Source organism: Cygnus olor, chromosome 26 (assembly GCF_009769625.2).
Source record: "Cygnus olor isolate bCygOlo1 chromosome 26, bCygOlo1.pri.v2, whole genome shotgun sequence".
In the NCBI taxonomy this organism is placed as follows: Eukaryota; Metazoa; Chordata; class Aves; order Anseriformes; family Anatidae; genus Cygnus; species Cygnus olor.
In genome coordinates, this window is record NC_049194.1 from 3,528,687 (window position 1) to 3,553,946 (window position 25,260).

Sequence of the window (25,260 nt, forward strand, 5' to 3'; positions counted from 1 at the left end):
TGGATCTAGGGTGCTTTGGATAATGTGAAAGGCAAAGGTGATGCCCCAGCAACCTGTCTTCTGGGGCAACCCAGGCCATTCCCTGCAGGCTGGGACCTGGGTGTCCAGGCTAGTCCCTGACTCTATCCTTTCCAAGTGTCCGTTCACAGACTTTATCATCTCTTGTACTCAGAAACACTCCCTGGCACTGCTTGAAATTGCAGCCTGACCCGAGGATGGCAGCTCCCACTTTCTGGGATAGATGAAGTAGTTCAACATTTTCAAATATTCACTTGGGCAAATTCCCCTCTGATATCCTGAAGCACCTGAAAAGCGACACCTGCTACTGACAAGAGACTGCTCAAGACCCACCAGGACATGGTAATTACCGATACACTCTGTGCCAGAGGGGCTGACTTCAAAGCCTTCATTGCAATCACAGCGGTAACTTCCCACTGTGTTGATGCAGCGGCCGTTGGGGCAGATTCCAGGCTTGGTGCGACATTCGTTCTCATCTAGGAAGGAAGGAGCCATAAAGAGCTGCAGTGAGGCCCAGGACAAACTGCAGCTTTCCATGAGTTCCCATGCTAGCACTCAGTTTGAAAATCCCTCGCACAATCCCTGAGGAACACTCCCACATTCTCAGACAGCTGAGAAACACATTCATTTTCCTTGGACCTCCCCCAAAGCAGGGCGGCTGAGTGCCCAGCCCTGGTTTGCACATTCTCCACCTGCAAGTCCAAGCTGCCAGACCAGGAGTGGATCTGGGCACAACACGCATTCTGTTTGTACCTAATACTGTACAGGTCTGGGTTAGCCAGCACTGGCCCTTCCAAAAGCAGCTCAGTGCAAAGAGGCTTGACACAGACATGGAAAAAATCAGGAGAAAGGACACTAGGTGCAATGCGTCATCCTGTGCTGGAACACATGGGTCCACTGATGAGCAGAGATTTGGGTGTGCAGGCACCTAGTAAAACAAGAACTTCTGACCCATGAGGTACCCCAGAACGGACTTGTTTGACAGGATATCAATGAAGGCTACAGGTCTCCACCTAGGATGGTCTACAGCTCCACTGGGAAACCCTCCCAGCCTGGTCCTTGGTACCTGTGCAGCCATCTCCGTCAGGCCTGCGTTGCATTCCTGGTGGGCAGATGCACATGAAGGTGCCAATGAGATTCTTGCACAGCATTCCTCGAGACTCACAGTCGTGCAGACCCTCTACACACTCATCCAGATCTGCAAGGGAGAACTTCATGAGACCATGCTCATCCTTCCAGATCTACACCACTGTGGGGGCACCTAAAGACCAAGTGCTCACATCTGCAGTGCTCTGTCAATCCCTACTGCCTTGGTCAAGGCTGGCTGGCACACAACATAGACACCAGGGTAGATGTGAGAGTGAACACAAGCCAAGAGACACCAGCCCAGAAGTCCTGCCTTCTCTCTGTACAGCACCAGAGACAGGCTAAGGGCCGGGCTCTTGGGAGCGTGTGGGACCCAAATGGGCCCAGATGGCTGCAGAAGGGGTATTTTACCTCTGCACATCCTTCTGTCTTCTCGGAGGGCGTATCCAGATGGACAAGTGCACTCGTAGGAGCCAAAGGTGTTGATGCAGCGGAAGGCACAGAGCAGGGGATTCAGTGCACATTCGTTAATATCTGGGAGGCAGGAGAGAGGGGAGAGCTTGACTCTGTGCTCTGAATGGGATCAGCTGGACAGTAATGTCAGTGGACCTCCCCAGGAAGACTCTCTGCCTGTGCAGGCATCTCATGAGAACTTTCTGGGCTTCACCAAGGCTTCCTGTCATGGTCTGCTCTTGCAGAAGGACAGACGCATGGTGTCTGAGCAACTGCGATGGAGACAGGACCTTGGTGAGGCAGCTCGTGCCTTCAGGTAGGCCTCTAGCACTCACCCTGAGCTCTGGTCTCAGAAGAAGCCAAAGGGGACCAGCTGTGATGTACATGGAGGTAGGGACTAGCCAGGCTGACCTGATTGCTGCTCACTCACCCAGGCGGTGATGAAGTGGGGATATGAACACAGCCTAGATATGGCTATGGTTTTCTGGGTACCCAATTGGTACCCAATTCGTGTACAGGTGGCTAGGGAGGCAGGTGGATGAAGGACCCTGTGGGAACCACTGCCACTGTTGGGGCTAGGCACAGATTTAGCAAAGAGAATAAGGCACTTGCTGGCCCCAGAGAGTCTGTAGAAATGTGAGAATTTTGGAAAAGAGGCAGGGTACTGCAAGGACCATCAGGGAAGAATAAAAACCTTGTAAAGGACAAAAGGGACTCCCCAGATATCTGCTTCACACTTTTCTATGTGACATTAACCCCCAACAACCCAAGACAAGAAGACCACAGCTGCAGTGTGTCCCAGGAGAGCTAAGAAGACTCGTTATATCAGCCCTACATGTCCACCATTCTTCACTGGCTGGGGATTTCCCAGGTAAAATACCCATCTTGTGTGAGAGAGAAAGCAAAAAACATGTCAGCGATCCCTGCCAGTTTGGCTGTGGGAAACATTCTCCCAGACCTCAGCCAGACTGGCTCTTAAAGTTTGAGCAAAACCCATCATTTGGAAGGAAGCTGGAGCAGGAAACCCATGGGCTCCTCACAGAAAGTTCAAACTCTTCAGCTCTTCCCTTACATCTCCCAGCCAGGATGGAGTAATGTAACATGACTTCGGTAAGTGAAAGACTCCAGAGTCCAAATCTGGCTGGGAGAGAGTTATCCAAGCTAAAGGGATAGTGGAAGGAAGGAAGGTGTTTACTTGATTTCTCCCACCTCTCACCCCGGAGCTGTGCAATGGGGGGTGAAGGCAGCCCCACAGCAGTGTTACCTTCGCATGTCATCATGGGACCTGGCTCAAAGCCCTCGTCACAAGCACACTCGAAGCCTCCCACCACGTTGGTGCAGGTACCATTCCCACAAGGGTTGCCAATGGAGCATTCATCTGTATCTGAAGGAAGCCAGGACTGTGTTAAGTGGATGAGTTACATAGGAAAGACGCAGGCAGAGCATTCAAAAAGGCCCAGCAAAGTCAGGAGCCAGGGTTAAAAAAGGAAGGGGCAGGGGAGAAGTAAATTCAAAAATCTTTCTTTTCACACATGAGCATGCTCACAGACTTTAACATCAGGAGGATAAATGCAAGAGGGAGCGGTGCTTCCCACTCAGACCCTTACCTACACAATTGACTCCTGTGTAATCCAGGTTGTACCCAAAGGGGCACTCGCAGCGGAAGGAGCCGTCAGTGTTAATGCAGGCCCCATTTATGCAGACACCCAGGTTCTCTGAGCATTCATTCACATCTAGAGGGAAAACCAAGGCAACGAAACCTCATGTGAGCATGTGGCCAGAAACATCTCTGTCTTCTCCAGGGCTGGTGAGCAGAGACAATGGGCTTGGGAGGGCACCCAGTCCTACATCCCTCCCTTGCTGCCACTGTGATGCAACCCTACTCTCCAGATAGCCTAAGTTTGGTTGCTTCTACGCTGACGTCCCTCACGCCCACAGGACACATTTCTTCTCATCCCTAAATCAGTTTTTACCTTCTCGGGTGTCACCTGGGCCTGGGATGGCTCCATGACCATAAGGACACAGCTCCTGGAAGGCAACTGGAATAAAGTAGAAAAGTGAGATATGCTTAGACATGCTTACACCCTCAGAGCTGTATGGGAAACACTTATGCCCGCCTTGCATCTGGAAGCACTGAGATACTTTTGGCTTATCTAAAGTCCCACCAAGAAACAAGAGCATATCCAAAACAGAACTAAGCAATCCATTTCCCAATAACCTGACTATGGTTGCTGGAGGCTCAGGGAATATTGCAGTCTAGTAAGGGCTACTAGGTTTCAAAGCAGTACTCCCGAGATGAAGGAGCTGTCTCTGCTGGACAGCTCTCATAGCAGGTTGTCTGGCCTAACCTGCACACTTTCCCCATACTGCTCACGTTGGAGGCACACACAGACACATCTCCCATGGAGCTGGGGCTCAGCACTCCTACCATTCCCCTCCTGTGGGCACAGCTCACACGGGTCTCCCCAGCCTTCTCCTGGCATCTTGCTGCAGCAACACCGAGCCTTGGTGGTGTTGAAGGCCTTCGGGACAGAGCACTTCCCATTGTCAAAACGAGTGAAGCAGAAGCTCTGGCGAGTGTCTGTGGAAGGACAGTGAAATGCACAGGTCATTGCAGACATCCAGTGGTTATGCAATCCTCCCCTTTCACCTTCAGTATGAGGAAGGTCCTCTTCTGGACACTTGTGTCCAGGATGGCTCTAGAGGCAGGCAGTGCTGCTGCAGAGGAAGGGAGCAGCCCACACACCCCTAAATTTTGGCTCAGAGACACCAAGTTGTCCTGGAGCTGTGCATAAACTGGTGGCAAACCAGGATATTTTATTATCATGCCTCCCTTCCCTTCCTCCCTCTCCCCCCAACACTCTCTGTCTTGAGCACACCCCTAAGAGGGCACAGCAGGCAGCAATAGTGCTGTGCCAGCTCCTGACTCTATCTGTGGTGTTTGTGTTCCATGGAATCATTCAGGTTGGAAAAGACCTCTAAGATCATCTAGTCCAACCATCCCCCTACCACCAACATTGCCCACTAAACCATGTCCCCAGGTACCACATCTACCCTCTTCTTAAAAACACCTGCAAGGATGGTGACTCCACCACCTCCCTGGGCAACCTACTCCAATGCCTAACCACTCTTTCTGAGAAGAAATTTTTCATAATATCCAACCTGAACCTCCCCTGGCGCAACTTGAGGCCATTCCCTCTTGTCCTAATGTTTACCATGTCCTGTACTTCCTCACCATCCTGCAGGCAGAGCCACACTCACCAAAGCACCGTCGTCCGTTATCAGACAGCACAAAGCCAGGAGGGCAGACACACTGGAAGCTGCCAGGAGTATTGGTGCACGTCCCGAAGAGGCAGATGTTGGGCTCCTCCTCACATTCGTTGATATCTGGGACCATTGCAGATGCATTACTTACAGAGCAGCCAAAGGTCACTCCTTTGCTTGTTGCATTAAAAGCAGGTGAAGTCAGGATGTTTGGGGAGCTCTGTTGCTCACAGGTCATCACCCCTCTTGGGGACAGAAAGCCTGGCCTTACCCTTTAACCCACCTTCAGGGCAAATGGGACAATTGAAGAGGTCAGGGTACAGCAAAACCACTGACCCTCTCCTGTCCTGGCAGCAGGCCTTGCCTTGCTCTGTGCCCAATTGCTTTCAAGAGGATATTTGGGGGTGGTGATGCATGCCCCAGGCCACCCAGGAAGAATATGGTTGCTCTGAGAATAGTCCAAGGTGACCACATGCTGTGCTAAGAATGGAGGAGACAGAGAGCCAACATTACCAATGCAGTTGTCGTTCTGTACTTCATACCCAGGGGGGCAAATACAGCGGAAGGAGCCCTCCAGGTTCTGGCAGGTGCCGGGGGAGCAGGTCCCAGGCAGGCTCACGCACTCATTGATGTCTGCAGAGGAGGGGAAATAAGCAATGGCAGTGTCTGTGCTCAGCTCTGAGAATTCAGGTGGAGGGTACCTTTTCTGCAGTGTGGTGGACATAAGTAACCAGGGTACAACGTGCCTGTCTGTCCCTGCAGCCCCAGAGGCTGCACCAGCACTGGGACCATCTCAAGCAAAGCCAGTCCTGCCTTGCAGGGTAGTTCTTAAGGTATTGCTGGTACGACTCTGCATGCTTTAGGAGCGTGGACAAGACAATATTTGCCCTCTCTGTCTGCAGGTCTCAGCTGGTTGAAAGACACTAGCATGACTGTTCCTGGCATTGCTGGAACAGAGACGCAGGCGTAGTGGGGTCCAATCCAGTTTTCCATTGGCAGTCAAATGACAGTGCTTTGACTTGACAGGATTTGGGGCAGACCAAGTCTACCACTTTAGGTAGACCAGCTTGGGGACCAGGTCTCTTAGCACTACACCGTGCCAGCCATGCCAGCATATGGCGTAACTCACTGAGAAGGACTAGCCTGCTCCCCGTACACTCACCTACACAGTTCTTCCCATCAGGGGTCCGGTCATAACCCTCTTGGCACAGGCACTGGAAGGAGCCGATGCTATTGATGCACTGGCCATTTCGACATACCTGCCCCACCAGGGAGGAACACTCATCAATGTCTGTGGGAGGGAAATGACAAGAACAGTGGGAAGAGATATGCACAGCGTGAGTGTCAGTGTACCACCTTCACCAGCCCCTTATTTCTGACTGGTAACACATCCAACTACCCCCATAGCCACTGACAGGTAACCCTCAGCCATCACTCTTAAAACAGCTGCCATGTGGCACCCAGAGTCACCCCCTGCATGCCACTGTGTGACACCCAGGGAGTGCACCTCAGCTCTTGCCAGATGACACCAATCATCCCATTACCCGTGTGGTCGGGACTGCGTGTAACTCACCCATGCAGTCATTATTGTGTGTTAGCTCAAAGCCAGGGAAGCAAAGGCAGTTGTAGGAGCCAACCGTGTTCTTGCAGGTCCCATTTCCACAGGGTTGCCGGTCACATTCATCAATATCTGCAGGGAAAAGGACACATATGATTGAGGGGCGATGTGAGCTGAGAGACACTGTCTTGGATGTGCAGACAGGGTCCAGAGAGCTGCACACGTCTATGGATTTGCAAGGCCAGTGTCCTGGTTTCAGGTAGGACAGAGTTAATTTTCCTCCTAGTAGCTGGCAGGGTGCTATGTTTTGGATTAGAATGAGAAGAGCGCTGATAACATGCTGATGTTTTAATTGTTGTAGAGCAGTGCTTACACCAAGCCAAGGACTTTTCAGCTTCTCGCTCTGTCCTGCTAGCAAGCAGGCTAGGGATGCAGCAGGAGCTGGGAGGGGACAGACCCAGGACAGCTGACCCAAACTGGCCAAAGGGGTATTCCATACCATCTGACGTCATGCTGAACAATATATAGGGGTGGCTAGCCAGGGTGGAGGGGGGGGGCCGGCTGCTCGGGGATAGGCTGGGCATCGGTCAACGGGTGGTGAGCAATTGTATTGTGCATCACTTATTTCGTACACATTATTAGTATTAATACTATTATTATTATTATTATCATTATTGTTATTATTTTCCCTGTGTTAATAAACTGTCTTTATCTCAACTCACAGACTTCACTTTCCCGTTTCTCTCCCCCATCCCGGAGAGGGAGGGGGGAGGGTGAGCGAACGGCTGTGTGGTGTTTGGCTGCCAGCCGGGCTAAACCACAACAGCCAGCCTGGGATTAAGAGGACACAGAGGCCATGTCCTTGGCTGTCCTTGGCACTACCCAGCAGGTGCTGGGGAGAGCTCACGTCCATCCTGATATCGTGATTCACTCAAAAGGACATTGCAGGGCTGGGGCAGTCACACTGACCCATGCACATGGTCTGCTCCCCGGTGGCCTTGAAGCCGTTATGACAGATGCAGATGTAGCTGCCCTCGGTGTCAACGCAGTCCCCATGGCTGCAGACATTGGGAATCTCCTGGCATTCATTGCGACCTAAAACAAAGCAAAGTGGGCACCAGTGAGCAGAAGGGATGGACCAAATGGGAGAAGTCAAGGTGCTAACCTTTTGCAGACCCCTGCTTGCTGTGTTTGTGAGCAACAGCGCAGCAGAATGGGATCTGAGTTTTCTGAGAGATGGCTCTTCACAGAGAAGAAGCAAGAGGATTTTTTGATCTGCAATCTCTAAAAAAGTAAGTTTCATTAAAGCAAATGGCCTGAGCTGCCAAACTAAAGCTGTAATTCACAGAGATCCTTTTCACCCCCAGGGGCCCACAGTCCCTTGGAATTATTCTAAAAGTGTGGGCATCCCATAATCACAGCACAGGTCCCCAAGCTTGACAAAAGACCAGGAACCAGTGCATGGGTCTGGCATATCCTTCATCCTGTCCTTCCTTGGGTCCACACAGGGTGGTCTGCAAAGCCAGATGAATAGCCTAGGGGAGTCAGCACCTCCCACACGTGCCTTTAGAATAGGTAGCAAACAGCTCCCATCTTACCCACGCAGGCTCCGCTCGGCGACAGCTTGTATCCGGTTGAGCATTCGCACCTGTAACTGCCGGGGATGTTGATGCAGTCAGCATTGCGCTGGCAGAGGTTCTCCCCACTGCTGCATTCATCAATGTCTGCGGGAGGAGAGAAGTGCACACCTTGACTGAGCAGAGTGCCAACAACTCACCAGGCATTATCCTGGTAGGGCTGGAGAGGCTAATTGGAATCAACTGAATTTTTACCCTTGGTTTGTTCCAAGAAGTCTCATCATTTTTCTATTGTTTTGCAATAAAATAATGCATCTTAGGTATAATTCAACTCTTTTAAACAATACATTTACAATACATTGTAAACAACATTTACAAACACTAAAAAAAAACAAAACGATCCAAAAAAAAGGAAACAAACAAACAAACCCCACTAAAACCAGAGGAGGAGAAAACCAGAAAGGAATATTCATAAAAATCAGCTTTTTTTTTTTGTCCAAGATTTGACGTAGAAAAGTCAAATAATTTCAAGAAGGCTGAGAATGTGTGGATTCTATCTATGTCTGGCTGACAGCGCTGACCCTGATGCCCCATGAGCTGGGGAGATGCTAGTGCTACGCTGAGCCCCCCCACCCCTGTATGCACCCTTGGCAGCACTGTCCTGGCTGCTCTGTTACCTTCACAGATGAGCAGGATGTTGTTGTAGCTGAATCCAATGGGGCATTCGCATCGGAAGCTGCCAATTTGATTGATGCAGACACCATTCGTGCAGATAGCAGGGATCTCACTGCACTCATCGATATCTAGACACAGATAACATTTGTCATCAAACCAGGAAGGCGCAAAGGAAGAAAGCACCCCCCATAACCAGAATACTATTGCCCTTGTTCATTCTAGAAAGAAGATTTATCAGGGAAAGGCCACCAGGCAACCAGTGGAGCAACTCTTGCAGGATTAGTACTGGGTCCTGCAGATAGTGCCAGGCTAGGACCGCTCTGCAGAATTCTGCCTACACAACAGAGCCACACAAGACTGCAAGTCACAGGAGCCATAGGACTGCTGGCAGAGCCTGCACAGCACACGCTGGGAGGGATCCTACTCAGGACATCCACCTTGCTTTCTCCGAGTATACTGCTGCAGTAACATAGACACTAGCTCAGGCTGTGATACGAGGCTGGAACTGGGAAGATCAGGGAGGCCACTGAAACACTGAGATGGCTTGTGGGGCCCTGACTCTTATCTCTGTGTTCAGTACAATTCACCACCAGGCCTGCCAGCCCTGCAGTCCCACACAAGTGACTGACACGTTCTGTAGCATGGCCCATGCTTCTAAACTCTTGCTTCCTTGGAGTGGAAGATGAAGTCTTCTCCCTCCTTTTCATTCTCTTGGGGTCAGGTTGGCAATGCCATGATCAGGTGAAGCAATGATTAATTAATCTGTTGTCTCACAAGCTTCCATCTTTCAGGACTGCAGAACTTCCATAGACACTCCACAAATTCCATAGCTTTCACCAGCACCTCTGACTTTCCATCTACCAAAATACAAACCTGAAACTTCAGCTCTCAGCACCCTGAGGCTGTAATGCCTGTGCTGCTAGCAGTGCAAATGCCAGGTCTATCACACGTGAATTCTAGATCTACCTGGCTACAGGCTACTGGCTACTGTCTGTGGTCACTGGCCACCTATCTGTCCAGGTAGCACTGACACCAACAGACAACTGCAAATGTGGAGAGCTCTGAGCAGCCCAGGCACTCTGGACGCAGTCCTGAAGGCTTGGTGAACTGCTTGCAACCATGTTTGCCACCTCTTTCCCTTCTCTCTTCTACTCAAGGCTTAATTTGCTGAGGGAATGGAAGCAAACATGCTTACAGACACTGCGGGGAGAAAGTAGAAGGGTAGAGAGCAGACCTGGCGCTGCACATGTGGGGACAGAAGGGGCTGGCTGTACTCACCGATGGGCTTCCCTGTGTGGATGTCGATGATAAAGCCAGGGGCCTGGTTCCCACACAGGATCTGGTACTCAGCTGGAAGGGAAACACTGCAGTCATGGCCATGCCTGCTGGGCAGGCAGTGAGGAATGAGAGGGACAAGGGCCAAGAATGGCTGGAGTGAGTGGACAGAGGATTTAACAGGTCAGAGGGGATCTGCATGGTGCCTGGCCAGGAATCTCAGCGGCTGGCACATGGGGAACTATGAGCATGCGTATGGCACAGGGCAGAGAGCTTACACATGTACTGCAGGGCACAGTCACACCTACAGGTACACATGCACACTGGCACATGCACACAGACATGCATGCACGTGCATGTCCCCACAGTGTTCACACCTGTAGGCACTGTCTGCCAGTCATGATGCTTTCCCTTGTCCCCCATTATTTTGTTACTCCCCCTGTGTCTGTGTCGCAAAGTGCACAGAAAAGTAAGAGGATAGCCACGATCTCAAGATGCCTTTCCAGTAAGTTTGACTTACAGCTGGCTGGCGTGGGGCAGGGCTCGCATGGCTTGTTCCAGGCCTTGCCAATGTTGTAGGAGCAGCAGCACATCTTCTTGGTCATGTTGAAGGACAGCTCATTCTCACACGTGTCATTGTAGTTGCGATAGCACACACTCTTCCTCATGTCTGCAAAAGCAGCCCAGACAATGTCTTGTGCCCACCCTCAGAATGAGTGCTGTAAGCCCGAGCAAGCTCCTTGCCAGGGATATGTCAGACGGCCCTGTCCTGGTGCTCAGGGACTGCAAGTAATGCAAAGGCCCAGCAAAGTGGCTGCAGTGATGGGCTGAAGCTCTGCTTGGTGAGAGCTTTGGACTCTGTCCCACAGCAGGCAGTGGCAATGCACATCCTCTGACATGGGCAACGTGTGTGGTGTAGGGGCAGGGATGCATTCAGGCATCCTGAGTCCCAGCCCCTGCTCCCAGCACTTCCCACTCCTTCCACTCAGCCAAACTGCTCATGCCATGCTGCCCACAGCACCACCCATAAGTAGGGCACAGCCAGGGGGCTGCTGGGCCCCTTCCCGGAGTTTTGGATAATGCCATACCCATGCAGTTATTTCCTCCGTTGACTTGCATGTACTCAGGGGGGCACACACAGGTGTAGTTGCCAAGGGTGTTGTAGCAGGTCCCAGGGCCACAGATCCCAATGTGAGCAGAGCACTCATCAATATCTGCCAAACAGAGGAGACGGGAGGTTAAAGTACTGGGCACAGGTAGAGACAGGCTTGATGTGGGGTGGAGGATATGGGCTTGGCCCTAGGTATGGATAGGCCTGGCACAGGGCACATGCAAGCTGGCATAGGGACCAAGATGGCCTGGCATAGAGAAAGGGGCCAGGATTTGTGATAACAGGAAATCTGGAAGAGAAAGGGGAAGAGATTCTGCCAACCACTCCTACAGCATAAAGGGAAAGCCCAGCACAGATACAACCACGACTCTGTTGCACACACATACACACATGCATGCACACGCTTGTGCCACAGGCACCAAGCACAGTACAGCTACCTTCACAGATGCGTGTGTCCTCATTGAGGTAGTAGCCGAGGGGGCACTCACACTGGAAGCTGCCAAAAGTGTTCACACAGTTGCCACCCTGGCAGAGGCCTGGCAGCTCCTGGCACTCATCGATATCTGTGGAGGGAGAGCAGCCAGGAGGTGTTCACTACCTGGTAGACCAGACCAGGGAGCGTCCTCAAACCAGGACCCCCCTCTTGTGCTGATCCCACTGCCTGCAGCTCCTGCTGACACCCAAGCAGCTCTGTGAGGTGTCTGGAAAATGTCTGAGCATTCACTTGCTGTTTACCGTTGGGTGGTCAGGGCTCACTCAGCAGGCACTAACCAGCCCGGTGATGTGGCAGATGGTGCTCACACACAGCTAGGCTCCCCCAGCTCCTGAGCCCCTCATGAGGGTCTGGGTGGCCAGGTGGGCTTACCTTCCAGGATGACAGTGATGGGGTTGGGCCGGAAACCTTCTCCTCCAGGGCATAGGGTCTTGTACTCAGCTGTGGAAAAAGTCAGTCAGGGGGGTCCTGAGCTGAGTGAGCTCCCGTGAAACAGGACAGGGAGGGAAACCCAGGGGAAACCCAGGAGAAACCCAGGAGAAACAGGACATGGGGGTAGTGATTGAGGTACAGATGGAGCAGCCTGACTCCTGTCACACTCTAAGCCAACTCAGCCTCCCTAGCTCTACCTGTCCAATCCTGAATGGGGTTATTCCACATTTCCCAGCCTTGTGACAAGGAACAAAGGATCCCAGTCTGGACCCCCAAGTCACAACCTGCCTGGTCTCCCCCCACCTTTCCCCAGCCTTGGTCTACATGTCTAACCTTACACAGCAGGGTCAGCCTCTCCTCCCTCATTTTCCCTTGCTCTACCATAATTATAACAAATACTGGACCCAGGACTCCTACCCTGAGCTGAGAAGCCACAGGGGCACAGCCCCTTCTCTTCTTTCTGCCCTATGCTGCCCATCCAGCCCATCCAGTTCATCCCAGATGACTTCCCAACTCACTCGTGTTGGCTGGAGGACAAAGCTCACAGGGGTTACCCCATGCACGACCCAGTGAGCAGCAGCAAGATGCCCGGGTGACACCAACTCCAATTTCTGCACTGCAGGAGATCCCCCCATCTCCTCGATCTTGGGTGTCCAGGAAGCAGTTTCCAACACGGGTATCTATGCAAAGAAAGCACTGTGTGAGTAAGCAAAGAATTGCGTGCACAGGAGGAAAAACATCTCTCCAACCAGGAGAGCACCCACATTGGTGACACAAGGTGGGCCAGTCGTAACAGAAGGAAAGGACTCTTCTGCTGCTGCAGGGTTAAGCCCATCATGGACGGCCAGGTATTTTACAGGGCATGTTGTGGTCCACCACCCCAGGCTCTGCTAGTGGCTAATCCTGGGCCACTACCAACAAGAAGGACCACCAAGCTCTTGACAGGAAGGTGTGTTTACCAGACAGGTCCCCACTCACCCACACAGCCCACACCAGTGGGGTTCAACTCGAAGTCTTGTGGACAGTTGCACAGGTAGCTGCCAGGGGTGTTGACGCACAGGCCATTGATACAGTTCACAGGGTCTGCACATTCATTGATGTCTGAAAAGATGGAAAGATGAAGACTGAAAAGAAAGATGAAGACTGCCACAGAAACCACTCATCTAACCTGGTCTTGAACACCTCCAGGGATGGGTCATCCACAACCTCTCTGGGCAACCTGTTCCAGTGCCTCACCACCCTCTGAGGGATGAATTTCCTCCTAATGTCTATTCTAAATCTCCCCTCTTCTAGTTTAAAAACATCCCCCCTCGTCATTATCTGGTTGAGCAAACAGTCACTCTCCATCTTTTTTATACGTCCCCTTTAAGTACTGAAAGTTCTCAATAAAGTCGCCCCGAAGCCTTCTCTTCTGTAGGCTGAACAGCCCCAGCACTCTCAGCCTTTCTTCGCAGGAGAGGTGCTTCAGCCCCTTGATCATCTTTGTCCCTCCTCTGGACCCATTCTAACCGATACACATCCTTTTTGTGCTGGGCACCCCAGACCTGGATGCAGCACTCCAAGTGGGGCCTCACAAGGGCAGAGCAGAGGGGGACAATCACCTCCCTCCACCTGCTGCCCACTCCTCTGCTGATGCAGCCCAGGGTTACATCGGTTGGTCTTCCTTTGACATCGGTCGGTCTTCCCTTGTCGACTGATGCAGTCAGTATTAATATATCTTAAAATGCTGCTAAATCAAACCTGTGTAAAAATTTCTTGAGTGACAGTACAGCTGCCTGACCTCTTCAGGGCTACCCAAAAGCTAAAGCATATTATTGAGGGCATTATCCAAATGTCTCTTAAATACCAACAAGTATGGGGCATCAAGCCACCTCTCTAGGAAGTCTGTTTCAGTGTTTGACCACCCACACAGTAAAGGAATTTTTCCTAATATTGAATCTGAACCTCCCCTGGCGCAGCTTTGTGCTGTTTCCTCAAGTCCTATCATTGGTCACCAGGCAGAAGAAATCAGCACCTCCCTTTCTGCTTCCCCTCCTCAGGAAGTTGTAGAGAGTAAGGAGGTCACCTCTTGACCTCCTTTTCTCCAGAACTAGACAACCTGAGTGTCCCCAGACTCTCCTCACGGGCCATGCCTTCCAGCCCTTTTACCAGCTTTGTTGCCCTTCTCTGGATGCTTTCAAGTACCTTAAAATCCTTTTTATATTGTGGAGCCCAGAACTGAACACAATATTCAAGGAGAGGCTGTACCATGGGTCAGTAACCCTCATCCAATGGACCCATGCAAGTCCTGTACCTGTGCAGTTGCCTCCACTCCTGTCCAGTTCATAGCCATCATCACAGGCACAACGGAACATCCCAGGCAGGTTCTGGCAGGTCCCAAAGACACAGATATTCTGGAAAGTGCATTCATCAATATCTGCAAGAGAGGGAGAGCTGGGTACTCAGGATCTGGCAAGGTGAGGGACGGGACAGGACTCTCCTGCTCCCATTGCAAAGCAGAGCCACAGCCTAGTCACCCACTTGATAACCCATGTCCTCATGATGGTTTTAGTGCTGAGGAATATCACCTCCTGGGTGAGCAGGACCAGGAATGCTGTGTCTATGCCTTCTCCCCTCACTCCTGTTTAGTTGATTGCTCACATATTGCCTGGATCCTCAGCTTAGCCCAGCCTCTCTGCAGGCTGGGGACCAAGGCCTGGAAGTGGAAGAGCTGACGTGTCTGAAGAGTAGGTCTCACCTGGAGCTGCCAGCCTGGGGAATAGCACCTTGGAGTCAGAGCAGAGCCTACAGTTCAGCACTGACATTGTGGTACCCAGCACTGATGGTCAGGGTTCTGACTACCTTCAAGAACCCAGGAGCCTTGCACCACCAGATGATGGTGTGTCTTGCTTAGTGGTGGATCAGGTGGCTATAGTGCTGAGGAGAGACAAAGGCCAGAAAGGAGGTAGACCCTGGATATCTTGAAGTAGCTAACAAAACTCTGGGCACTTACCCTGGCAGGCCTTGCTGTCCTCTGTGGGATTGAAGCCCATTTCGCACTCGCAGCGATAACCCCCAGGTGCATTGAGACACTGACCGTTCTCACACAGGTTCACATTGTCCGCACATTCATCCACATCTAGGGAGAGACAGGTGTGAGACTGAAATGGTGTCCACCCAAATATAGGAGCTTTTTCCACCTCACCCAGGAAAATCCCACAAGCTTGTTCCCATCCCTCTGCTAGGAGGCTGCAAAGAAGGGGCTGCGATACTTCTTGATCCCCCCCAAACACCAGCTGAGAAGAAGGTGGATCTCTGCTGAAGGTACCTCAGCAGGCTGTGGTGCAGGGCAGGCTGCAGTGGGTTTTGGAGGATATCTGGTTTGGGGAATCCCACACAGGTAGCCAGGTGCTGGGTGAGTTTGAGAGGACTGAGACCTTTGCCTCAGCAGGACACTCAAGCCACATTCCTGCTGCTGAGTGAGTCTGTGGGACTTACCTGTGCAGGAGAAGCCATCCCCATTGAAGCCTTCTCGGCAGGCACAGCGGTAGGACCCTGGTGTGTTGATGCAGTTGGCGTTCAGGTTGCACTTGTGCTCTTCAGTTGCACACTCATCCAGGTCTGGGGAGGGAAAAGCACCCTGTCAATTCAGACACACATACCCACGCATACACCCTTACATCCCTTTATATATACCACACACATTGATCCAGTGAGTCCCTGCACTTGTATATGTGCACCATACATACACCAGCACATCTCTACACACCTCCTACACCCACATATCCCTGCATACCTACTACACCATGCCCCAACACCCCACTGTACAGCCACATTGCCAATTTGACATCTCAATATCACACACCCACACTCCACATCCCACATCCCAGAAACATATGCCCTTGCTGCCACCATCACTTGTATCCTTCCCAGACAGTCACAGAGCCTGACAGTGCAACACCTGCAGCCCCCCTTCATCCTACACCTACACTTTGAAAAATCCTCATGCAGGACCCCTTGGGCTCAAGACCATTGTAAGCCAACTCAGCCCAACCTTCATAGGTACCCACAGAGCACCTGGACACACCAATATGCTCTCCTAGGATGAGAACTCACCATTGCACTTCAGCCCATCTCCAAGCCAGCCTGTGCGACACTTGCACTTGAAGCTCCCAGGCACATTGATGCAGGAGGCATGCATGTCGCAGTTGTGAGCCCCAATCTCACATTCATCAATGTCTGCAAGAAGGAAGAATATCAGAGCATGACACAACTTAGCTTCCCCAAGAACAGGTTGCCCTGGGGTTGTATCCTTGAGCTGAAGAGCTGATCTTTGTTCCCCTCTGGAATATAGAGACAAAAGGAAGGACAGCTCCCTGGCTTGGCTATAAACCAGGAAAGTGTCACCCTGCCTGAAACTTGCCTTACTGCCAGTGTGTGCCTGCCCAGGAGGGGCTCCCAGCCCCAGGGGTGCCCACAGCATCCCCCATCAGAGGGATGGTATTCCCTCCAGGGCAGCTGCAGGAGGTGTTTGTGAGGGCTCCCACCATCACCCCAGGGCTTCACTGCTGGTGTGTTCCCACCTGTGCAGCCCGTGGTTCCCTTCTTGACGAAGTAGCCTAGCTGGCAGTGGCAGATGAAGGAGCCCTTTGTGTTTTCACACTCGCCGTGCAGGCAGATGTTAGGGTTGAGATCACATTCATTCACGTCTGCAGGAGAAAAAGGGCTTGCTTTGAGCACCACAACAACCATGTCCTGACTTTGAGGCAAGCTTCTGCTTCTCTCCTTCCTTCCCTCCCCCAGCAGCCTCGTGGTACAGTGTTGATGTGCCCAGGGCACAGCTATGTCCTTACCAATACAAGTCTTCATGTCCAAGGATGCCATGAAGCCATCGAAGCAGAGGCAGCGATACTCCCCAGGGATGTTAGTACACTGCCCACCATCACAGATGTCTGGATTATCCTCACATTCATCAATATCTAGAGAGAAGAAACCATTCCTGAAGTCAAGAAGTTAGAGCCAGGGAAAGAGTATTGTGGGAGCAGTAGGGGCAGGAGGGAGTCACAGGAGGGGCTGTGTAACAAGTTATATACAGGCCTGGGGGGCCCGTAAGGAGGGGCTGGACATTGACTCACAGAATCGTAGGGGTTGGAAGGGACCTCCCGAGACCATTGGGTCCAACCCCCCTGCCAAAGCAGGTTCCCTAGAGCAGGTTGCCCAGGGAGGCGTCCAGATGGGCCTTGAATATCTCCAGAGAAGGAGACCCCACAACCTCCCTGGGCAGCCTGTCCCAGTGCTCCGTCACCCTCACTGGGAAGAAGTTCTTTCGCGTGTTGGTGTGGAACTTCCTGGGCTCCATCTTGTGGCCATTGCCCCTTGTCCTGTCCCCACAGAGCACTGAAAAGTGGTTGGCTATGTCCCTCTGTCTCCCACGCTTCAGGTATTTATAAACATTGATAAGATCCCCTCTCAGTCTTCTTTTCTCAAGGCTGACCAGACCCAGGTCTCTCAGCCTTTCCTCGCAGGGGAGATGCTCCAGGCCCCGTATCATCTTTGTGGCCCTCCACTGGACTCTTTCCAGGAGATCCCTGTCTTTTTTTGTGCCGGGGAGCCCAGAACTGGACACAGTACTCCAGGTGAACTGACAGCAGTGCAGAGCAAACCTTAGTCCAGAGAAATCACCTCTCCAGAAGTGACCTAAAAACGAGACCCCCTCACTCTCACACTACGTCTGGCAGGCAGTGGATGCAGAGGACCCTGGGACAGCACCTACGAGAGCCAAGCTGAACACTCACCTGCACATGATCTCTTGTCTGGCATCAGTGCATAGCCTTCACTGCAGCTGCACTCATAGCTGCCCTCTGAGTTGGAGCAGTGCGTGTCACAGCCACCGTTGGTTATGGTGCACTCATCAATGTCTGGGGGTGAAGGGAGAAGTCAGGCATCAAGTTAAGTCATAAGCTGGGATGCATGCACTGCAGCAGACCTGCTCAGATTCAGTGCCAGCATGCAAGAACAAGGTGGGAGAGATGCCTTCATGATGGGCTTGTTGCAGAGGGAACAAAGCTCCCCTGCCCAGGTGAAAGCATTCTTGCCTTCACTGTCAACCACTTCCCAGCTCACAAGTTTCATAGCTGGTGATAACCGTTTGCCAACAGGCAGGAGGTTCCCCCCACACCTGATGTTAACGTATACTCAGGCACCCTGCTGAGCATCATAAGAGGTATGAAGCCAGGAGGGTCCTGGATGCATACTGGGGTCTTGGCATAGCATTTGGAGAAGTGGAGCACTCACCGACACAGCCCTGTCTGTCTGGTGTGGCCTGGAAGCCCGAATCACAAGCACACTGGTAGGTACCGATGATATTGACACAGCGTCCATTGCGACACAGGTTGTCACTGAGGGAGCACTCATTGATATCTGTGGTGGAGAGAAGAGTTTGAGCAGCCAGCCATCCTGCTACCATGTCGAGCATCATTTCATACACAGCCCTGGGTACCCTGATGTACTACTGGCTCTAAACTCAATTTGTCCTTGCTTTCTGACCTGATACTCTCCCATGTACTTTCTGTCCTGAGAAGAGAAAGCAGGCTGATTCCCCAGAGCCATGACCTGCAGTCCCTAGGCTCAGCCCCAGGCTGGTCTGATTTAACTCTACCTTCATTCTTCTGTCCTCTCTGAGTCAGCAATTCACTGCCTCCTCCCATCATTACTTGGTGCTGTTTATGATTCCCAGGAGCCTGAAACACAGATTCCTGATCATGCTAGAACCCAGCTCAGCTCAGTCTGCCCTAGGCAAGTTCCTTTCACTTGCACACTTATTGCTGGCTTGCAGGTTATGGCTGTGCAAATGGTCTAAACAAAGCTACAAATGAGCACTAAAACTTGGTTGTTTAACACATAACAAGCACTTGACACTGCCTCACACTGCCTAGACCAATCTCAGAGATTAAAAGGGACTAGGAACCATTCCTACTTGGGGTGTCACCAACTTGCTTGGGAGGCTAGACCTTGGTTGTATGGATATGTGTGGGTAGAGATCGTGGGGCTTCAGGCCTAGAGAATATTTAATTTACTGGTAGAGATATAGCTATAGCAGCCAGTAGAAAACCGAGATCTGCCTTCTCCTTACCAGCACCCCACTGCTCTGTATTCAATGAAGAGCAGGTAGAACAAGAGACATAAATGCAGTGAAACCCTGGGAGTCATCTCAGAACTTCCTGGTTGAGTGTGTTCTACACATACATGGGATTGGAAGAAAATTCATTGGCCTCAAGTCTCAAGACTCAAGTCTCCCTGCATCATTATCCTTGATCAGACTATGGTCATAACATAGCTTTCCATCACCTTACCTACACAAATGTTCCCTTCAGAAGTCAGCTCGTGTCCAGGCGGGCAGATACATTCAAAGCTGCCATCTGTGTTCATGCAGATCCCGCCTCGGCACAGCAGTGGGTCCTGCTCGCACTCATTGATATCTGCAGAGTGACATGAAATGTGGTTAATTGTTCCCTTCAGCTGGGTTTTCCCAATGTGGCAGCCAAAAAAGCCCCCCAAAATTTGTCATCATCAGAAAGAATTGTGAGGACAGAAAGAATCAGTTTGCTGCTGTATAAAGTGTGCCCACATCTTGAGCATTGTGTATGTGCAGCTGGGATCTTTGCAAGTTAGGATACACTGTGAAAGCTAAGCAAAAGAGCCAAGGGGATGGAGTGGCTGCCTTATAAAAAGACATTAAAGTAACTGAGACTCTGCAGTTTGAAGAGAAGTAGAATTTGATTGATGCTCACAGAATCAGCAAAGCAGTGTCTATGCTGAATTTAGAACAACGGTTTACTATACGCTTCCATACAAGAAGGGTGCCTTTGGTGAAAGTAGAATGGATCATTTAAATTGGTTAAAAGCAAATACTTCTAGCCCCAGGAGGTTGTAGAGATAGATAGGATCAGCAGGCAGCTGATCAAAATATAATTAGACAAGAAGTTCATAAATGGATGCGAAAAGGTCTGGGTGGAGACATTGCTTTCAGCATTCCTAATAAAACTTGAGAACTTCCCCTGAGGCTGACATGCAGGACTGATGCACAGAGAGCCTGTGTTGTGTCTCATGAACCTCTGACTTCAATTTACATATGTTTTGCTGTTCTCCCAGGACCATCTATGGCACTCTCAACCCTTCACACAGAGCCCTTCCTCTACAAGTACTGCCATTCAGCACAGTTCTGCCTTTGCAACCAAACAAAGGTAGAAGACTCACTGCCCTGGGGAGAGCAAACACTGTCAGGGATCTCTCCTCAGCATCAGGACTCCTGCAACGCCCCTAGAAGGCAATGTAGAAATTTGGCTTGATACCAGGGAACAGAGAGCTAATAAAATTCTCACAGCATCTCTACAGGCCCAGGTCATTTGTTGTGTAATCGACAGTGCCCAGGTGCAGCCAGAAGAATGAGACAAATAGGTAGCTGGACAACCAGACACATAGACAGCAGCTTGGAATGAGGTCATTTGTCAGATCTGGTACCAGAGACACTCTTCCCCAGGGAAAAACAGTAAGGGTGCTGCTTTGCCCTAGAGATGAGCCCTTACCCATGCAGTTCTTCATCATCATGAAGCCGCTCTCGTAGCCTTCAAAGCACTCACACTCAAAGCTGCCCGGCGTGTTGACACAGGTGCCATGGCCACACAGGTCTGGTGAGATGCGGCACTCGTCGATATCTGTGGGGGATGAAGACCAGCTAGTGGTGGCAGGACAGGCTACAAAGCGCAACAGCTGGCACTGGGCTGCCTCTCCCTGGTGCAGGGCTGATCCTTCCTACCACAAGCTGGAGGAGGGTCACAAGCTGTTTGTGACTCTGCCCTTTGCTTCTCTGAACATCCCTAAGATAATTGCCACGACTCCTCTGGGTGCCACCATAATGCTAAGCATCCCACAAGGCAGTGGGATGGGCAAGAGTGGTTCAGAGGAACATTTTTTTTCCCTTACCTGTACAGTTCCTTTCTTCAGCATCCAGAGCAAAGCCACTGCCACAGAGACATCTGAAACTGCCGATGGTGTTCCGACAGGTCCCATGAGTGCACAGGCCAGAGAAGACCTTACATTCATTCACATCTGTAGGGGAAGGTTGAACAGCAGTGTTTCAGGAGAGGGATGTCTGCAATGAACTTAGGGTCCCAGAACCAGGTTCCTTGGGCTGTAGCTGAGATAGGCTGAGCACAGCCCACAATTAACCACTCCCCTCTTTCTTCTCACCTTTGTAGAAGGGCCTGCCAGAAAGCACATCTCCTCGGTTGGCAAAGCCAGGTCCCCTTGGGCAGATGGCCTTGTACTCGTTAGAGCCGATCTTGGGACATTCTTCACAATCGATGCCCCAGGCTGAGCCCACAGAGCAGCAGCACATGTCAATCCGGTACTTGCCCGGCAGAGGCTCCGTGCACTCATCTTCATCCCACTTCATGTAGCACTGTTCCACACGCACATCTGGTGAGAGAGCAGAGCTGAGTTCCTGCCTGCAGCACCTGACCTCTGGAAAGGCCAGAGGTATTTTTTTTCTGGGACATCAGCCCTGTGCCATAGTTAGCATTGTCCTTAGAACAGCTTTGGCTGGAGCCAGAAAACATCCTCCAAACAATGCCCAGGTATGGGCCATTTGGATAAATGGCCACCGTGTTTGGGATGATATTAAAGATGATTGATATGGACATGGCTGGCCTGTGACTGTTGGCACAATGGCCAGAAAACAGTCCCTCCTTGGGGGAGCTAGTAGTGCAGATGACCCTATGAAAGGCACACGTTTTTCATGATGTGCCCAGAAAGCAGCTGGGAGTTGCTTTAGGGCTCCTGGACAGGGTCATTAACCTGTATTGTTAGGTTATCTGCTTGAAGTCTGATCACTGTAACAGCCGTGATGAACAGAAGTGGTGGACCTTTGAAAACATAGCACGCAGAATTGGCTACTCCTGATATCCACGCAAGGACAAAGGTTGCACTACTGGCTGGACCTGGGACATGAAGCTGTGGCACACTTGCCTTGATTGGGCTGCTTGCTTTGGCTGCTCCTAACAAGTTTTACATGCTGCAGACAGCAGCAGTCTTGGGGACTGATTGATGGCATGTGGTTGGATATGGGATGGTTGGGCCTATGTGGAGATGGCTGAACAGACATCAGGGGTCTTGATCAGATGGACCAGATGAGATGTTCTTACCCACACATGTCCTAGCGGTGCCGTCGAGGGTCAGCCCTTCTGGACACTCACACCGAAAGGACCCGGCGGTGTTTACACAGCGGCCGTTTGGACAGACGCCAGGGAACACTTCACACTCATTTACATCTGTTGGCAGGAAAGCAAGAGGCAGGCATGAGGGTGGCACATAGTCGTGCCCAGTACGGCTTCGAGGGGCTCCTGGAGAAGCTGGAAAGAGCACAGAGCTGCCCACCTGGCTAGCACTGGAAGCTTGTCACACTGAAAAACATGCTACAGGCACAGGCACTGCCATACCCAGACACTTTTGCAAGGAGGCTGCATCAGAGAGGAGCAGACAGAGAGGGTGGTCCTGTTGCACAGGTCCACAGCTGGCACAGAGCTGACAGAGCAGCACCACAACGCACAAACATAACTGCTGTGTGTACACACACTGGTGCTACACACCACTGAACGGCCTCCATTTAGAGCAACCCGTCTGCAGTGTTCAGGCCAGATGCCAAAGCAAGAAAGCACGAAATAACACAGAAGGTATGAGACTCCAACCAGCTGTATCCAAACTCAAAGATGCAGAAAAACAACAAATAAACAATGACTATGTTCCCAATTAAAAAAGTCTTCTGTGTCCTGCAACACTTTACCTTCACATGTGACCCCCTTCATCCTGGCATAGCCCCGGGGACAGGCAGTATCTGCAAGAAAACAAGATAACAGAGGAACATTGGCAGATAAATGGGCTGCATCCTACTTTCATGATTTGTTTGCCAAGAAGAACCTTACCAATCTCACAGCGCTCACAGGGGCTGCCCCATGCTGCTCCCAGTGTTGCACAGCACTCTGATTTCAATGTGGCCCCGTTGATGTTCACCTCACAACGTCCATCCTGGATGTTCAGCCAGCATGTCCCTTTCATGCTGTCTGCAGGGACAAAGGCAAGGCTTTGAGTCAAGAGCTGCTCCTTGGCTAATGTTCCCAACTTCATAACAGCCAGCCTTTCACAATAAGCAGGTAGGAGAAACTATACGTAAGCTGCAGTGTGACTATTGCTTTCTGTCTCCACTTTATTTATCAGGCATGGGGCCAAGCACTTTGTAGCATGGACCCAAACTGCTGTTCCTTAGAGCCGTGTCCCACTGCTATGCTGTGGAGCAGCATTTATGTGCTCTCTGACACAACTACAATTGCATCAGTTCCGTGTCCTGCCCTTTTTCTATTCTCAGCCTGCTCCTCTTCTGGATAGAAAGAGTCCCTTCTGCATAGCTGCCCCAGGTTGCTATACACCAACGCCATGCAAGGCCCTGACCATCTAGGAAGTGAGTACCTTCTCATCATCTTGATGAGAAGGGATCTACTTCATCTTGATGTGCCTTCATCTCAGCACACTACAAATCCATCTGGTGAGTGAGAATACACCATCATGAGCTGTAGGGTCCCCTTGGGCCCCATGCCTGTGCTTTGTCTTGCTGCAGCACAATTAGGGATTTCTGTCTGGTACAATGCCCAGAGCACTGTCTGAAGTTTCAGCATTTCAGGTTTCCTGGATGCATAAGTGATGTTAATTGCTACAATTAACAATAAGAAAACACAAGATGAGAAAGAAAGGCCTCAAAGGATATCCATCCCTGGGCTACGATCACAGGACTTGCTTCAGGTGAACAGCAAGGGCTGCTGTAGGGCAGCGCTGATAATCAGTGTCCTGGAGTTGCCTCCAGAAGGCCATATCCTTACCCACACAGATGGTGCCACTGGGGTCCAGCTTGCTGCCTGGGGAGCATTCACAAGCAAAGGAGCCAGCATTGTTCCTGCAGACACCGTTCACGCAAGGGTTAGAGGTGCACTCATTGATATCTGCAGAAAGAAATGGACTGTCACTGTGGTAAGTAAGCGCTGTGGGACGCAGTCTTCTGGGCCAGGGACTTGGGGGGGCAAGAAGCAAAGAACATGAAGAAGGGAAATTTTCAGCTGCTCAGAAGTTCACCAGTCCAGGCCGTAAGAATCCTGCATGTACAACTCCAAGTATGCGCCATCTCAAAGTGGATAGGCTCTGACAGCAGGCACTGAAATTAGCGAGCTTCTTCAGCATTGGGGAAATAGATGGATTGAGGCTCGTCGATGGAACTACTGGGAAATTGTAGGGCTTTGGCTTTCCTAATCCGGTCCCTGGCTGCTCAGGCAATGTCTCTGTATCTCTTCCATGCTATCTGTCCTTGCTTTCACTCTCTGTAGGACTTGTTTTCTGCTTGTGTTTGGCCAGGAGCTCCTTGTTCATTCATGCAGGCCACCTGGCATTTTTGCCCAATTTCCTCTTTGTTGGGATGCATCGCTTCCGAGTTTGAAGGAGGTGATCCTTGAATATTAACCAGCTTTCTTGGGCCTTTCTTCCCTCCAGGGCTTTGTCCCGTATTACTTTATCAAGCAGATCCCTGAAGAGGCCGAAGTCCAGGGTACTAAGCTTTCTGTGCTCCCTCTTTGCTGCACTCTAGATCCAAAACTGCACCATTTCATGGTCACTGCACCCAAGGCTGCCCTTTGAGTTTCCCATTCCCCACCAGCCTTCCCCTATGAGGACTAGGGCTTGTGAATGAAAGGCTGGTTCTATCTGTCTGTAAAAGGCTTCATCTGCTTGGTCTTCTTGATCAGGTGGCCTGTAGCAGACTGCTGCTATAATGTCCCCTGTCCCTGTCCTCCTTTTAATCCTGAATGATGGACTCACTCACTCAGGGATGCTGCTGGCTAAGGGGGAGCAGCCACAATGTTGACCATGGCCTTTACGTGCTTGTCTGCATCAGATGTGAGGCTTCTTGGCATTTGCCATTTATCACGTTCTTTACAGATAATGAGGGTTTTGTCTAAACAGATGCATAAAGTGCCAGTGTTTTCATAGAATCATAGAATATCCCGAGTTGGAAGGGATCCACAAGGATCATCGAGTCCAACTCCTGGCACCACACAGGTCAACCCAAAAATTCAGACCATGTGACTAAGTGCACAGTCCAAACGCTTCTTAAACTCCGACAGGCTTGGTGCAGTGACTACTTCCCTGGGGAGTTTGGGGCTTTGTGGTCAGCAAACAAATCTCTCCTACTACAAACTGTAAGCTTTCAATCAAATACCCCAAATTTGTAATTTTGGTCAGGTTC

At 51.1% G+C, this 25,260-nt stretch overlaps 1 protein-coding gene across 1 annotated transcript in view; it reads right to left on the reverse strand.

The window, feature by feature from the left end:
* The window catches only part of FBN3 (fibrillin 3), a 117,487-nt gene that overhangs the window by 9,326 nt on the left and 82,901 nt on the right, over positions 1-25,260 (reverse strand). Inside the window, 37 exon segments of the mRNA XM_040537802.1 lie at positions 369-494; positions 1,085-1,216; positions 1,516-1,638; positions 2,822-2,941; positions 3,165-3,290; positions 3,531-3,596; positions 3,986-4,138; positions 4,819-4,944; positions 5,335-5,454; positions 5,984-6,112; positions 6,395-6,511; positions 7,349-7,474; positions 7,978-8,103; positions 8,634-8,759; positions 9,910-9,981; positions 10,427-10,576; positions 10,995-11,120; positions 11,455-11,580; positions 11,883-11,951; positions 12,461-12,622; positions 12,921-13,043; positions 14,236-14,358; positions 14,935-15,060; positions 15,420-15,542; positions 16,038-16,160; positions 16,505-16,630; positions 16,775-16,900; positions 17,717-17,839; positions 18,216-18,341; positions 19,274-19,399; positions 20,507-20,635; positions 20,904-21,029; positions 21,171-21,398; positions 22,124-22,249; positions 22,762-22,812; positions 22,901-23,038; positions 23,849-23,968. Of these exon segments, the coding sequence (XP_040393736.1) occupies positions 369-494; positions 1,085-1,216; positions 1,516-1,638; positions 2,822-2,941; positions 3,165-3,290; positions 3,531-3,596; positions 3,986-4,138; positions 4,819-4,944; positions 5,335-5,454; positions 5,984-6,112; positions 6,395-6,511; positions 7,349-7,474; positions 7,978-8,103; positions 8,634-8,759; positions 9,910-9,981; positions 10,427-10,576; positions 10,995-11,120; positions 11,455-11,580; positions 11,883-11,951; positions 12,461-12,622; positions 12,921-13,043; positions 14,236-14,358; positions 14,935-15,060; positions 15,420-15,542; positions 16,038-16,160; positions 16,505-16,630; positions 16,775-16,900; positions 17,717-17,839; positions 18,216-18,341; positions 19,274-19,399; positions 20,507-20,635; positions 20,904-21,029; positions 21,171-21,398; positions 22,124-22,249; positions 22,762-22,812; positions 22,901-23,038; positions 23,849-23,968 (4,584 nt within the window).